At 58.5% G+C, this 15,301-nt stretch overlaps 2 protein-coding genes across 2 annotated transcripts; both read left to right on the top strand.

Annotated features, from left to right (window-relative positions):
* The first annotated feature begins 1,741 nt into the window (after positions 1-1,741).
* LOC114069182 (proline-rich protein 29-like) lies at positions 1,742-6,395 on the top strand. Its single transcript, XM_027905801.1, has 6 exons — positions 1,742-1,833; positions 2,120-2,245; positions 4,237-4,352; positions 5,088-5,251; positions 5,354-5,488; positions 6,308-6,395. The coding sequence occupies exons 1-6, from the start codon at positions 1,746-1,748 to the stop codon at positions 6,393-6,395; spliced, it is 717 nt and encodes a 238-aa protein (XP_027761602.1). The 5' UTR covers positions 1,742-1,745.
* Positions 6,396-8,255: 1,860 nt separating this feature from the next.
* On the top strand, positions 8,256-13,455 carry AGPAT1 (1-acylglycerol-3-phosphate O-acyltransferase 1). The gene is made up of 6 exons (XM_027905802.1): positions 8,256-8,677; positions 11,124-11,257; positions 11,815-11,990; positions 12,127-12,222; positions 12,500-12,572; positions 12,719-13,455. The coding sequence occupies exons 1-6, from the start codon at positions 8,493-8,495 to the stop codon at positions 12,907-12,909; spliced, it is 855 nt and encodes a 284-aa protein (XP_027761603.1). The 5' UTR covers positions 8,256-8,492; the 3' UTR covers positions 12,910-13,455.
* Positions 13,456-15,301: the final 1,846 nt, after the last annotated feature.

The following is a 15,301-nucleotide window of genomic DNA, read 5'->3' as shown; positions in this document are numbered from 1 at the left end:
CTCTTTCTCTTTCTTTCTCTTTCTTTCTCTTTCTTTCTCTTTCTCTTTCTTTCTCTTTCTCTCTCTTTCTCTCTCTCTCTTTCTTTCTTTCTCTCTCTTTCTCTCTCTTTTTCTCTCTTTCTGTCTCTCTCCTTTTCTCTCTTTCTCCTTCCTTCCTTTCCTTCCTTCCTCCCTTCCTCTCTCTTTCTCTTTCTCTCTTTCCCTCTTTCCTTCTCCTCCTTCTCCTTGACCTCTCCCATGCAGGAGAGCAGATCATAACACTTCCAGAGGGGCTCAGGCTGCCATGGGAGTGCTGAGGACATTCCAAGCAGGTCCCCTGTCCCCCCTCATGTCCCCCCCAAGGTTTCTTAGACCCCTCACCAGATTCCTGGTGCTTGAATCCCTCCCCCAGATACGAGCAGGGCTGACAGCCGGGCTCTGCTCATCAGGCTCTGCCAGAAACGAGGAGGAATCAGCACAGTAATTAAATGTGCAAATAACTGGGATTTGGGAGTTAGAACAAAAGGCAGAAAAACAATCCAGAGGGGTTTGGAAAAATTAAGAACACAGAGGAAAATCTAATCAAGCAGCAAATAGCCCGACTGGAGCCAACAGTTGGGGGCTGAGGCCCTTGGAGAGCTCCTCCCCTGGCACTTGGGGGGGGGTCTCGGTGCCATTCTGGGGCAGAACAAGAGTTTTTGGAGAAATCTGTCCCTGCTTGCTGAGCAGGGCTGGCTGCAGGCTGAGTTCCCGGGAAAAGTTCCCAGATCTGCGCCACTGGTGCAGGGCAGATTTTGGATGCAACATCCATGCAAATAATCACCCAGAGGGGCAGCCAGGGAAATGCAGCTGGTGGAGGTGGGGGAGAGATACCTGAGGCCAGCGGGGTTGGGATCAGTTGGACTCTTCAGAGGGGAGAAAGTGGTTTTTCACTGCAAAGGGTTTGCTGGGGATTAAATATTTCACACAGACTCACCGTTCCCAGCCACAGCGTTTCCCTGGGATGAGTTTGGACATGCAGAGCTCTCTGCAAGGGGGAGATAAATGGAAAACGTGAGCTGGTTGTGGTCTGCTGGACACAAATTCCCCCCCTGGCAGCATCCTGGGAGGGACTCGAGGCAGGGGAGAGCAGCAGGCTGGAGCCACGCTCCGGTGCCGCTGGTTTGTGCTCAGTCTTGCTGGGATTTCCATGGGGGGGATATGCTGGTTGGTCATTGCATCCCTGGGGAAGTGGTCCAGAAGGTTGGGAGACAGACCCAGGGCACCTGGAACTGTGCCAGGGACATCTTGGGGATCGTCCTGGGCCACTGTGTTTTGGCTGTGCACGGGGGGATGTTTCTGAGGGGACATCCCATGGGTTGGAAGGATCTTCTCCTTCCACCAACAGAGACAGACAAGACAGGGGTGTCTCCATCATCACACAGCACATCCTGGAAGAGCCAACCCCCATTCTGATATCCAAACTCACCCCAGACTCAGCCAGACCCATCTCCCAAAGTTCCCTGCAGAAAAACCTCGCCAGGTTTGCTCTCACATCCCAGGGCTCGCCCAGGTTCAGGGGACGTGGCTCAGCCCCACGGGGAGATGCTGCAGATGCCTCCCAGCCCCTCCGGGTGCTGGCAAGGGACCTTTCCTGGGGATACACTGCAGGGAAAACCAGCCCAGGGACATTCCTTGCCCGGCCAAGCCTCCGGGGAGGGTTTGTTTCTCTCCCGCAGCCGTAGCAACGATCCCGGCTCCTGCTGCAGATCCTCATCGCCCGAGCCATGGAAATGGGGGCAGCAGGAGACCCTCCCGGGGCCCGGGGGGACCCCCCAGCAGGGACCTACCTCATCCCACACAGGGTAAGCCCCAGGGAGCGCTTCTGCCTCTGGATTTATGGGATGCGAGGTGGGAAAGGGAATGAGGTGGGAGGAGAGAAGAGGGGCTGGGGTCGGGATTTAGGCTGTGGGGTAGCAAAGCTGCTCGTTACAAAACGCCTCCCTGCTCCCTTCGGGCCCGGGAAGGCCATCCCTGCACAGGGACGTGTCCCCAAAGGTGACACTGTCCCCCCCCCCTGCTCCCTGCCACCAGCCCCTGGCCCCTCTCCTCCCCACTGGCAGGGCACTAAATTAAACCCGGAGTGGACATTCCTGGTGTTTTCCATCCCCTCCTTCCTCTCAGCTCGCCGTGCCGGTGTCCCAGCAGCCCCTGATGATCCTCCAGCAGCTTCCAGGGCCCGGGGCTGTCCTGGCCCCCCCCGCGCGACCCCCGCCCGTCCGGGGAGGTGCGTGATGGAAGAGGTGGGAGAGGTCAGCGCTAAACCCGGTTTAACTTCATCCTCTTCTCCTTTTCCAGTCTTTTCCCGACGCAGCTGGGCAGGCAGGGGGGCCGTGCCCACCCCTCTGGAGCCTCTCAGGAACAGCCCACGCCACCCTTGGACGGCTGCTTGGCCCCACGGGATGGGATTTTGGGGGGTTTTACCAAACTTGAAGTCTGGGCTGGCTTTGGCCACACCAGGGTGCTCTCAGGGAACGTTTTTGGGTGTTTGGGGGTTTTTGTTTGTTTGTTTGGGTTTTGGTTTTGTGGTTTTTGTTCTGGATGTTTTTGTTTGCTTGTTTTTAATTTAATTTTAATTGTTTTTAACCTGTTTTTTTTTGTCCAAAACCCCTGAGGGTTTCATGAGGGCCACAGGTAGCATCACCAAGGGCCCCATGGCCACGTGAGGTGGGACCAGATGGGAACAAGCTGGGACACAGCCCGTGGGATGTGCAGGCAGGATGTGCAACTATCTACAGGGATTTCACCCAACCTTGTGCCACCCAGGGCTGGGGGGAGCAGAGACAGGGGGGTTTGTGGTCTCTGAGTACAGGCCATGGACAAAGCTGTGCAGCGTCGTGGGGAGGAGAAACGTTGAATTGTCTTGAAAAATCCGTGGAGGAAAGATGATGCTGAAAATCGGCGTGGAAAGAAAACAGAGCCCCAGCCCTTCAGAGCCCTGGGCGTGGGTGGGATCCATTCAGAGCTGCCAGAACTTCATGTCCTTCCCTCCCTGGTTCAATGCCTGGCTGCTGGCCCGCTCCTTCCTCCCAGCTCCAGCTCTGGCCACCTCCCAGGCTGTGCTGGGATGCTCCTTGCTGAAGGGCCACTCACCTCATGGGTGTCCTGGGAGCCCATCCCTGCTGTTCTGAAACATTTGAGGACCTGGCACATGGGGCACAGGGATTCCCAAATCCTTTTTTTTTTTTTTTTTTTTTTAACCCAGGCTCCAGCTAAATGGGACTCACAGGTCACAGAATCAAGGAAGTTCAGAATGCTTTGGGTTGGAAGGGACCTTAAAGCTCATCCAATTCCAACCCCCTGCCATGGGGAGGGACACCTTCCACTAGATCAGGTTACTCCAAGCCCTGTCCAAACTTCCAGGGGTGGGGCAGCCACAGCTTTTCTGGGCAAGTCTCATGCACAGAAACAGCAGGATCTCAGAGGGAGCCCCTCTGGCAGGTTTACAGGTATTTTTGCAGGGGAATTTCACGCCTGCATCGAATGGAGGTGTTTTATTGGGGATGCAGACCCAGACTATGTGTCCTCTGCAGTCGGATTGACCTCAGCCAAGGGGACTGGGATGCTGTCCTGCACATGCACGGCTGCTCTGGGTCCCACATCCTGGTATGGAGCCAGGCAGGGGCTGAGGAGCCACCAAACATCCCCAACCTGCTCTTCTCCCAGCCCCAGCTCCCAGGAATGGAGATGGGGACCCCGGGGATCATCCCCACGGTCCAGCCCCAGCTCCTGCCTCCTTTGGGGGGGTTTCTGAGAATTCCCCTGTGTGACATGGCACAAAGCAGAGCTGACCTTGGCGTGCTCCCATGCACTGCCACCCCAAGGACACCAGCTCTGCCAGCTGATGCCAAGACAGAGGCTTTGCCAAGCCGTGGAACGCTGCCAGAGCGGGAGCAGCTCTCCTCCGAATGGGTGGAAAGTCTGGTGCCTCCAGCACCGCTAATCACCCCTTGTGAGCAGCCTCCAGCGAGCCAGACCAGATGTTTAATCACATTTGCAAAGAAGAAAAGGCTGAAATGTGGCTATTTTAAAAGCTTTATCCGAGCAAAAGAATTTTTAAATGCCTCGTGGGCCTTTCAAATTGGGGCGGGGGAAGTCTGGCTTGGGAACAAGGATGAGCCTCGGTGCCGCCCCGTCCCAGGCACTCATCCCGTGGCTGTGCTTCTCCTGCCCTTGCTCTGATCCCTCTCTGACGCAGAACCCTCCATATTCTGGCAGATTTAATCGAGTTGATGATGATTCAGAACTCCCAAATGCACCAGGTGGTGATGAACGGCCTGGCCGTGTCGGCACTGACGTCCTTCGGCTTTGGCCCGTCCGCAGCCACTGCCCAGGTAGGGGCCAGGGGTGCTGGATGGGCAAAGGGATCTTTGCAGGGTGTCTCAGGAGAATAGAATGACCATGTCCCACTCTGGCACAGCGTGGGACTCCTCCAGGTGCAAAGCTGGGTGGTCTCAGCCCAGCTCAGCGCAGGCTCTGCAGCGCCCTGTGGTTTTGGAGCTCTCTGGGCTGGTTTGACCCCTCAGCTCTGCCAGCACAGATCACATCCAGGCTGCTGGGAGGTGGTTTAGCCCAGCTGGGAAGAGGCAGGACCCTCCCTTTGTGTGCTCTTGCAAGGGCTGTCGTTTTAAAGTTCGCCTCGACCCAAAATCACATTAAAACATTTCATCTCCTCACAGGCAAACAATGGTGCTTTCTGGGCAGGGGTGGGAGCTGGGCCCTGGGCAGCTGCTGTGCTCGCTGCCAGCTGGCACCTCTAGCCATCCACCCCCCTCCCTGCCCTCCCAGTGCCCACCAGTGCAGTGCTGGCCCCGACTGGCCCCTGCTGTGGCTGGATCAAAAGGGCTCTTCCCAGCAGCGTTTCGAGGTCCCATCTGTGGGGCTGCCACCACCCCCGCCGTGTCCCCAGCCAGCCGGGTTCCCACGCTGGCTGACCGTGGGGGCTTTGTGTGGGGCCGAGCCCACCCAGCTGGGCGCTGGGAGCAGCCAAGCGTGGCTCCGTGGGAAGTGCTTGGGGAGAAGGGGCACGAGGGGCCTGGCACGGCCCTGCCTTTTGTTCCTCCCCACAGGCGCTGGCGATGCCTTGGCAGACCGAGGAGGAGGAGGAGGAGGAGGAGGAGGCTGTGGTTTTCCACCATCACTACATCCCCTACCCAGGTCCTGTTTTTATCCCGGAGCGGGACCGGGGTCCCGTGGCTGTGCGGTACCTGGGCTCGTTAGCGGAGGATGAGGCGTGAGTAACGAGGGAGCGGTTTTCTGCCACCTGCTCCCCGGTGTGACAGGCCTTCCAGCCCAAGCTGGGATCCAACATTCCCTTGTCCTTGCTCCCCTCCAGTAGGGCGGTGCCCCCTCCTCCACCCCCCAGCGCCACCGGCACGGTGGGGCCCAGCGTCCCACCGGCAGCAGGTAAGGACACGTTCTCCCCATGTCCCTCAGCGAGGAACATCTTCCCTGGCTTTGATCCCCCAAGGTGGGACATCCCTTGTACATCCTCCAGCTCCTCCCTTTCTCCACAGAGTACTACAACGTGCTGGAGGAGAGGCTGTGAGCTCCAATGCTTCCCGAGGTGGTTTCTCTGGCACATCCCAGCCCGTGATCCCAGAAGATCCTGGATGGGTGCTTCAGGATACCCATCAGTCCGGGGTGGTTTCCTCCCCCTGAGCCACCTCGAGGCAGGGGGTGTCACGAAGCCTGTCCCCCAACCCCAGGTGACATCCTGGTCCCAATCTCTGCATCCACGAGGACTCGGTGGCACAGGCTGTGCTGTGTCCTGGGGGGTGGGGACAGGGGAGATGTTCCCAGCCCAGGTGGTCCCAGCCTTCATCAGTGCCTTCAGATCTCGATGCAGCACATTGCCTGTAATTAATTTGCTTTGTTAAGAAAGCGCCCTGCTGTCACTAATTAAGCATCTGTAATTACACGGGCTGATGGCTTTGTGCCTGAATGCAGGGCTCCCTCGGGGCTGGAGGGTGAGGGGGGTGCAGAGCCTCTTGTACCCAGTGGGGGGGATAAATCAGTGCCTGATGTGGGTGCTGGAGTGGTGGTGGGGGGGGGGTACTGAGGGTTGGAGATGGGAAGCAGAGTGGGATGTTCCCGGTGTGACTCTTGGGAATGTCCCGTGCAGGGTTAAAAGCTGGACTCGATGATCCTTGTGGATCATCTTCCAACTCAGAATATTTTGTGAGTGCAGAGATAACTGGATCTGCCCTGCAGCTCCCTCATGGTGGGGGAGCCTGAAAAAGGGAGATCATGGAGTTCCCCGGGGTTCAGTGTCCCCTCTGCTCAGCAGGAAGGTGGAGGAAGTGGCGACAGATGCGTTTTGGGTGCTGGAAGATGTTCCCTGTCTCTGCTACCTCCCCAACCCCACTTTGTGGTGACAGCCCTGCTCCTGACACCATCCTCAAGAGAAGAGTTCAGGGCAGGAGACCTCAGGGCTGGTGGTCATCTGGAGCTCAGAGGATGCAGAAGGGCAGCTGCACCTTAAATCCCTCCCCTGATGTCCCCACTGGGCACAAGGATTGCCCTGCCTCTCCTCTGGGGTGGAAGGGGGACTTTATCCTCCCTGTGCTCTGGGACAGGCAGATCTTCCCCAGCCTGGCTCCTGCTGCAGGTGGATGAGAAGCCCCCGGATTTGGAGCAGGAGGGTCATGTTGAGTTGCAGCATGGAAGCCCCTCTACCCCAGCTGGCAGCCCTCTGGGAGGTGGCAGGACTGGCTGGGCAGAGCAGAAGGGGAGTTTGGTGGGAGACCAGGCTGATGCACAGGGGTTTCCACACAGAGGCAAAAAGGGAAGAAGGAGGTGAGGAGTCACCTGGAATGGGGTGGACAGGAAGGGTGGGCTCAAGACACAACCCAATCTTTGCTTTAATAGGAGAATAATGAGAGGAACAGGAGGGTGAAGCAATAATGGGGATTGCAACACCCACGGTGGACGTAACCCCTGAACCCTCTCTGGCTCACTGGTCAAACTGGGGCACTCTCCAGTTGCCAGCACGGGGAGCATCCCATGGCCAGAGCCCGTGGGCATCGCTGGCACCCCACAGCAGTGGGGACAGGGAGAAGGTGTGGGTGGAAAGAGGCACAGAGGGGACACAGAGATGGAGGATGGTTTTGCTGGAGGCAGGTTGTGCCAGATGAAGGGCAGGACTGCTGGGTTTGTCCCAGGGGGTGTGATGCCCCTTCCAAGTGTGGTATAATGGGACTGTTTGCCCCAGAGATGATGCTGGGGTTGTTGTGGGAAGGCACCAGAGGAACCTGAGGGTCAGAGTCAAAGCGCTGGGTCTCGGCAGCAGCACATGGAATTTTCCTCTGTTCCCCATCCCTGGAAGTGTCCAAGGCCAGGTTGGGTGGGGCTTGGAGCAACCTGGGCTAGTGGAAGGTGTCCCTCCCCATGGCAAGGGGGGTGGAATGAGATGACTTTTAAAGTCCCTTCCAACCCAAACCATCCTGTGGTTCTGTGATTTTATGCTTCTGTGATTTGGGCCATGGACCCACCAGGCTGGGAGATGCTGCTGGTCGCTGAGACCAGGCCACAGTTATCTGAGCAGTGACAAGCACTTGATTTCTAAAAGCAAGACTGGAGTTTCCACAGGGCAGCCCAGAGCTGGCCTGGATCCTGTGTGCCCAGTGTGAGGGCAAGAGAGCAGGAGGAGAGGCTAATTACAGCCCTGTGGTGCTAATTGTACCTGTGAAAACACCTAATGCAATGCAGCCCCTGGCTGCCAACTGGGGCGAGGGCTGGCATCTCCTCTGGGCAAGGGCTGGCATCTCCTCCAGCCTGGGGTGGGAGAGGGGGGTGGCAGAGCTCAACCCTCCAAGTCATTGCTGGGCCATTGGTGGCAGATGGGAGGGAAAGGGCACGGGGGCTCTTCTTCCCAAACTGGGGGGAGAAGAGAGGTGGGAAGCACTGGCACCACGTGCCTGATGTTGTCCCAGGTGGGGAGGTATCTTCCAATAACCTGATGCTCTGCAGGGTGAGGTTTGGGGATCAGCCACGGTGCCAGCAGGTAACTGTGACAGGCCTTGCTGGGGTGATGGGCATGGACCAGGACCAGCTCTTTGCTTGTCCTTACCAGCTGAGACCCTCCTTTCCCAGGGTTGGACAGGAGAGATGCCCAGAGCACGGACACATTTGTGGGTGACAGATCTGATCACCTCGGTGTGGAGTCACTGCAATGGCTTTCAGTAGCTCGGGAGGGCACTTACCCAGCAGTGACACCGCGGGTGACTCAGGGTCCCGGCGCTGACTCACTCCACTCTCCACCCTTGGTGGGGTACCCCATCGGAGCTGCTCCGTCCCCAGGCCTGTGCACAGGGTGAGATACACTCAGTACCTTCCCCTGGACCAGCCCCAAACACCCACACACCGAGACACCTGATTCACCTGCCACGCTCCTCAGCATCCCCGGCGCCACTCGCCCTCCTCTCGGGGACGAGGGCTGAGCTCCCCAGCACCCTCTGGCCAGGGGCAGCACGATGGAGGGGGTCCTGCTCCATGGGCTGCTGCTCCTCCTGCCCTTGGCAGGGCTGCTGCTCTACAGGTACAACACCACCTTCCACTACTTCTGCAAGGTGGCCTTTTTCAACTGCTGGATCGTGGTCATGGCCACCCTCCTGTCCCCCTTCGCGGCTCTTCGGGGACGCTCCGTGGAGAACATGAAGTGAGTAGGGCCTTGGGAGTGGGGAGATGGTGTGGAGATGGCTGGGCTTGGCTGAGGTGGAGGAGCTCCTGTGGTTTTGTGGACACGCTCTCTCCTGGCCTGGCCGTGCCCAGAGCTGTGTTACAGCTGGTGGTTGGGCCCTGGGGCCGTGGCGGGCGCTGTGGTCACATCCATGTGGCAGTGAAGGTGTATCTGCATCTTGTGGTGTGGTGAGGAGGTGCTGGCCGTGCCCAGGGAGGGTTAGACCACAATGGGGGTGGCCAGCTGGGTCGGGACTTGAGGTCCCTGGGGCAAGAAGGGGAGTAAATGGGATCATTTCTGATGGCGACATTGGGGTCATCAGCTGGGTGGGTGATGGGGGGGGGGTTGGCAAAGACTGAAGGTATTGTCGATAGCAGGGTGCAAACACACACCCAGCGCTGTCTCCCTGGTGCTGCAGCCAGGTCTTGCCCTGTGGCAGCCTCAGGGATGCTGAGGCCCTGGCACAGGTTGCCCAGAGAAGCTGTGGCTGTCCCTGGATCCCTGGAAGTTTTCAATGGCAGGTTGGACGGGGCTTGGAGCAACCTGGGCTGGTGGAAGGTGTCCCTGCCTGTGGCAGGGGGTGGCACTGGCTGGTTTTAGAGGCTCCTTCCAGCCCAAACCATTCCATGATTCCGTGGTTTTGGGGTGTCTCGGTGCCATCAGCTGTCAGGTGTGACACAGCCATGCCCCGATGAGTCCTGCCCCGGTGCTGTCACCGTGCTCAGGGGTGGTAGCAGCCGAGATAACATCGCTGTGCAACACGAGAGGAAGGTCTGGTTGCTTTTAAGGGTGTTGCAATCCCGTTGCTGGATTCCTGGGCATGATAACATACCAGGAGGGATGTAATTATGTCAGAGTGAAAAATACCCGAGCTTGAGGTATTCGCTGAAGCCTGAGCCATCCCCGGATCTGCGCTGATGGATTGTGGCCCTCGGCAGGAGCGTGGTCAAAGGTCTGATGTTTATCAGCGTGTTGTGCAGCCTCTCTGCCCGGTCCTTTCCGTGCAGGAATGTTGTGCACACACACACACACAAACACACACAGCATCAGCATCCAGGGCTGCTCCAGCCCCGGTGCCAACGCTTCCGGCTCAGGGGAAATACCCGAGTGAGGCGGGGGTGACTCACGCTGCCTTATCTTGTCCCACCAACACCTCGCAGCCAAACTCCGCCGGAGCAGCACGCCCAGCTCCCTCCCCTCCAAATCCCAAAGCCTCCGGCTCGGAGCGCATTCCTGTCATTAGTCCTGGCTTTGGGGCACTGCTTCTCTGCAGGCACAGGGATCTCTGACCCTGCGGGGTTGGGAGGGAGGGGGGATCTTCTGACTCAAGGGACCCTCTAAGCATCGTGCCTCCCTCTTTGCCTGCCTCTACTCTCTCCTCCCAGACTTCTCCCCCCTGCCTGGTGCTGAGCTCTTTCCCTGTTCCCTGTGGGATCCCTGGGACCAGTCACAGCCAGATATGTGGACCCTGGCACAGGTACTCTTCGTGCTGTGGGTTGGACAGTGCCCAGCTTTTTACCTCTATCGTGGTGCGGTAATCCCTGTTGCTCCCTCCTCCCTCCATTCCACTCATTATTCTCATACTGAGCATCACCTTTCACTGCCATCCCAATCTTACCCTTCCTGTCCAGCCCTCTCTTGGATGTGACATCACTGTGTGACGCCACGCAAATGAAACCTCCACCTCCTCCTGGCGCTGCAGGTCCGGTGAAGCTATTTGTGATTTCCTCTGAGGAATGTATCTGGTCTGGTTTGCCCTTCCCTGCTCTCTCCTGCCCCACTTGCATCACAAATCTTGGTCCCTGCAGTGCTGCCTTGGAATCATCCTCATCTCTGTGGACCTGTTTAAAACTGTCCCTCTGCACGTTCCTCTCCAGTGCTCATCCATCGACATCTCAGCACCTCTTGGTTGTGGTCCAGCTCCTCTGGCTTTGGGTATCTGCAGTGTTGGGGTCTGGGTTTCCAGCCCACACACAGGTCCAGCTGGGCACCTCCTGGAGGAGCCTCCAGGTGAAGCTCACCTGGCCAGAGGCAGTTGTCCTCACTGGGATGTGATTATCCCATCCCATCTCCCTCTCCTATCCCTCCCTTCCCTCTCCCTCTTTCTCCCTCCCCTCCTCCTCTTCTCTTTTGCTTTCCCATCATCTCTGGACACTGAAACCCCTGTTTTTCCTCTCCCACCAGCTTGTGCTGGTCCCTCTCCTTCCTCAGCAACTCCAGGGCAGACTCTGCTACCGAGACACCGAGACCTCCCCTTGGGGGGTGGGTAGGGGGTTAGTTATGAGCTATAAATTTTACTGGGAAAAGCAAAGCACGCCTGAGACTGAACACAGATCCACCAGAGCAGCAGACCCAGCCCAGGCTGGCCCTTTTTGCTCCCTGGGGCCTGTGCAGATCTGCTCCCCACACGTGTTCTCTGCCCCAGGCTCCTGCGCGCTGCCATCCTGCCCCTCAAACGCTTCTGTGGCATCAAGATGCAGGTGTGGGGCACAGAGCACCTGGACCTCAAGGAGCCCTACGTGATAGTTTGCAACCACCAAGCTTCCCTTGACCTCATGGGTACGTGCCAGGGAGGAGGGGTGTGTCCATCACTGCACGGGCAGCCTTTGGGGTGCTGCAGGGGGAGGTCCAGGCTCACTCCGGGGGGGGTTTCAGTGGGGTCACCACCAGGGTTTGTGAAGGGAAGTGTGGGGGGCCTGGGCCAGAAGAGCTGGTGGGACAGGGGTGTGCTGCAGAGAGAGGGCTGGGACGACAGAGTGTGATGCCACAGGGCTGGGTGGTTCTGGAAGCTGTTGGGCACGACTTAAAGTCCTTTAAGTTAAGGTTTTTTTTAAAAAAAAATCCAGCCTGGTGTTACATTAGGGTGTAAATGACTAAATAATCTGTCTGTGCACTGATCTAATTGCTCCCCTCTGGAGGGTTCCTCTCTGCAGTAATCACCCCTCAGGGACAAGGTGGCTGCGCTGCAAAATACGTTCCTGGTGTTCAGCTGCTTTGTCCAGCCTGGGAGTTGAAACTCCCAAGCAGGAAATAATTTTCCGAGCTGGTTTTATTGCTGCAAATAATCAGGGGGTTGGGAAGGTATTTTAACAGCTCTCCCCCCATCCCTCCTCCAGGCATGGTGGAGGTCATTCCTGAGCGCTGTGTGCCCATTGCCAAGAAGGAGCTGCTGTACATGGGCACTGTGGGCTGGGCCTGCTGGCTCAGTGGCATCATCTTCATCGACCGCCACAGAAGAGAAGCTGCCATCGATGTCATTTCCCAGACAGCCAGGACCATGTGGCGAGAAAATGTGAGGAGAGGGGGGGGTTGGCAGCAGGGGGGGGGAAACACCCATGGGGTTAAAGGGGGTGAGTGGGGGGCTGCTGTAGAAGGCCCCAGGTGCCCTGACTGATGTCCATTCTCACCTCTCTCCCTGTCCTGTGCAGCTCCGAGTGTGGGTTTTCCCCGAAGGCACCAGGAACCAGAGCAAATCCATGCTGCCCTTCAAGCGTGGGGCTTTCCACCTGGCTGTGCAGGCTCAGGTGAGGGCATCCTTATGTTCAGTCAAGGGTTGGACTCGGTGGTCTTGGAGGTCTTTTCCAACCCAAGTGATTCCATGATCCGTCCCTTCTGCTCACCCTGGGTGGAGCAGGGTGGGGGAGCACCCTGGGACAGGGGGATGGAGGTCTTTTTGGTCCCCTGGGACAGGCTCTGTGCTGTGCAGGACCCAGGGCGGGACAGGGACCTGCTGAGGAGCTGGAGTCCCACCTGGGGAGGGGGTCTGTGTGAAAGGCACCCCTGACCCTCCGTGTCCTATAGGTTCCCATCATCCCCATTGTCATCTCCCCATACTGGGACTTCTTCAGCTCCAAGGAGAAGAGGTTCACCTCTGGTAAGTGATGGACAAGAATCCCCATGCCAGAAGGCGCGTGGGGGCCTCTGTGTGTGGGACACTGAGGTGGGGGGAGGCAGCTGATGGGGAGGGTGGTTCCTGGCCATTCCTTTAACAGCATTCCTGGCCTTTCCCTTCCCTCCCAGGCACGTGCACCATCCGAGTGCTGCCCAAGGTGGAAACGCAGGGCCTGAGCCCAGAGGATGTCCCCGAGCTGAGCGAGGCTGTCCGTGGGGCCATGGCCGATGCCCTCGCGGAGATGTCCCTGAAATCCCCCGGGGACAGGGGCAGGGGCAGCCCCCAGTGCCAGCAGGACTCACCTGGGACCACTCATTAGGCAGAGGGAGCGAGTGCCTCGGGGACACAAGGGAGGTGGCACAGCCACAGGCTGGGCCATGCTGTCCCCTTGTCCCCTGAGGAGTGTCCACCAGCCCTGCCACCGCCCCGGCAGGACGGTGCCCCGGTGCGAGGGGAGCAGAGCAATGCAGGACAGGGACGAGGCAGCTCCCCAAAAACAGAGCAAGGTGCCCCCCCCCCGAAACCCCCTCGTTGTGGCTGTGCATCCCCTGTGCCCCCCAAACCTGGAGCTGTGTCAGTCCCCCTGGGTGGCTCCTGCCTGCATGTTGGGCAGGGGGGGACGCTCCAGGCAGGGCTGGGGGCTCACAGTGCCATTTTCCACCCCTGACTTCCCCCAAGGGCGTGCTGGGTTCTTCTTCCAGAGGCTCCTAAAATGCTGTTGGGATACAGCCAGCTCTGGGGAGGAGTCCAGAGTGCAGCATGTGGCCTGGGGGGGGGACACGAGGTCCAGGGGATGACGTGGGAAGAGCATCCTCGAGGCTGAATTGTGAGCCAAGGGTGCAAGATTAAACAGTCTGTAGCTGGTGCTGTGCATGCTCGTGGTCCTGCCTGTGTCTGAGGGGCTGAGGGGAGCGTGGGGAGGGGGGATCCTTCTCCTTAGGGTGCTGGGGGCCTGTACCCCTGCACATGGAGCATTCCCTGGGGACACCACAGCTTATCCATGGGGTGTGGATAACTTAGGTGGACTAGATCTGACCCTGAGGTGGAGCTCTCCCTGCCTTGGTAAGTGCACAGGAAGAGCATCTATTAAAAGCCCAAACACTCAGAGGATCCTGGATTGTGCCCACCTGGATCAGGAGACTTCCAGACCCTGGCATTGCCAGACCCATCCACCAGCTGCCAACTCCCCTGGCTGGTTCCTCGCAGTCAGGCAGGGATTTGGGTATCTTTTGGCTCCTTCCCAGCTGGGCAGCTCCTGTCCCACCACCCCAGGGCTGCAGCAGGGCAGGGACAGCTGCAGGGGGAAGGGGGAGGGGGACTGTCCCCCATGCTGGGAGCAGGGTGGGCAAGGCTTCACCTCCCATCTTCAGCTAAAACCTGCAAGCCACGGGCAAGCAAGGACACAGCACTGTGGACTGACATCATTCCTGCTCTCGGGAGCAGCTGGCTCGTTATGGAGGAAATCCTGCAAATCTGTGGCAATCCTCTGCCCAGACAGATACCACAACATCAGCAACAGGAAAGAGGCTTCCCACCAGGAACAACTCACCAGACTAGCAACTGTCACACGGAGATGGTCAAGGGCAGTGTGCACATGAAGCATCTCATGTCCCAGAAAACCCCTGTAATCCCTTCCTGCCTGCCTGCCAGGGTTCCCAGTGTCCAGCTTAGTCTGTTAGGTCTGAACTGACTTGTTAGTCCCACCACCTTGGGTGTGGTTTGGCTGCCCAGAATCTTGAACCCAGCAAAGTTTGGGTTTAGAGGGTTAGGCATTAATAGGAACACAGAATGGTTGGGGTTGGAAGGGACCTTAAAGCCCAGCCAGTGCCACCCCCTGCCACGGGCAGGGACACATTCCAATAGCCCAGGTTGCTCCAAGCCCCATCCAACCTGGCCTTGGGCACTTCCAGGGATCCAGGGGCAGCCACAGCTTCTCTGGGCAAAGCATTGTCCAACCTGGACAGCCAGGTCCCAGGCAGAGACCTTGCTGGCTTTTCCACTGTCAGTGGAAAGTGAAAGCTTGGGGAGAGAAAGAAACTTCAGGCAGAGGGACTCTGGGAGCTCCTTCCTTCCCCTGGCCCTCCAAACACGGGGTCTGCAGCAACCCTGCCCTGCTGCTTTGGTGCTCCAGCCCTGGCACAGCTGCCAAAGGCAGTGGTGGAGTCCTCACCCCTGGAGGGATTTAGAAGTCGTGTGGATGTGGCTCTTGGGTCAGTGGTGGCCTTGGCAGTGCTGGGGGAGCCACGAGCTCCTTGTCACGTGGAACCACCCCCAGGTTGCCTGTCAGGGCACTGACCCACGGCCACATCCCGGGGAGTGGATGGGCTTGGGGCCATGCTCCCAGTTTGTGTCCTTGGGGGTGGCAGGTCCAGCCTCCTCTGGACACCAACACTGTGTGGGGCTGCTCCAGAGGGCAGGGAGGGGAGCACAGGGCTGTGTCCAGCCATACCTGAGCAGGGCAGGCGTGGGGACAGCAGTTGTGGTCATCTCAGATCCCATGGAAAGAGGTCAGCCCCATCCATGGCTTCCTGGGAAGCTGATGGCACGTTTTGTCCAGAGAAGCTGTGGCTGCCCCATCCTTGGAAGTGCCCAAGACCATGCTGGACAAGGCTTGGAGCAACCTGGTCTCATGGAAGGTGTCCCTGCCCAAGGCAGGGGGTGGAATAAGATCAGCTTTAATTTCTTTTCCAACCCAAACCATTCCATGATTC

Source organism: Empidonax traillii, unplaced genomic scaffold (genome assembly GCF_003031625.1).
Source record: "Empidonax traillii isolate 1590-97213 ecotype Southwest subspecies unplaced genomic scaffold, ASM303162v1 scaffold1210:size234205, whole genome shotgun sequence".
Lineage (NCBI taxonomy): Eukaryota > Metazoa > Chordata > Aves > Passeriformes > Tyrannidae > Empidonax > Empidonax traillii.
The sequence above is the reverse complement of the archived record's forward strand: the minus strand, read 5'-3'. Positions and strand labels throughout refer to the sequence as shown.

Coding starts and splice junctions, on each gene's coding strand:
- LOC114069182 (XM_027905801.1), top strand. CDS start 1,746: ATGGAAATGGGGGCAGCAGGAGACCCTCCCGGGGCCCGGGGGGACCCC. Junction 1,834..2,119: donor CCCACACAGGGTAAGCCCCA/GGGAGCGCTTCT, acceptor ATTCCTGGTGTT/TTCCATCCCCTCCTTCCTCT. Junction 2,246..4,236: donor ACCCCCGCCCGTCCGGGGAG/GTGCGTGATGGA, acceptor ATATTCTGGCAG/ATTTAATCGAGTTGATGATG.
- AGPAT1 (XM_027905802.1), top strand. CDS start 8,493: ATGGAGGGGGTCCTGCTCCATGGGCTGCTGCTCCTCCTGCCCTTGGCA. Junction 11,991..12,126: donor GGACCATGTGGCGAGAAAAT/GTGAGGAGAGGG, acceptor TGTCCTGTGCAG/CTCCGAGTGTGGGTTTTCCC. Junction 12,223..12,499: donor ACCTGGCTGTGCAGGCTCAG/GTGAGGGCATCC, acceptor CGTGTCCTATAG/GTTCCCATCATCCCCATTGT.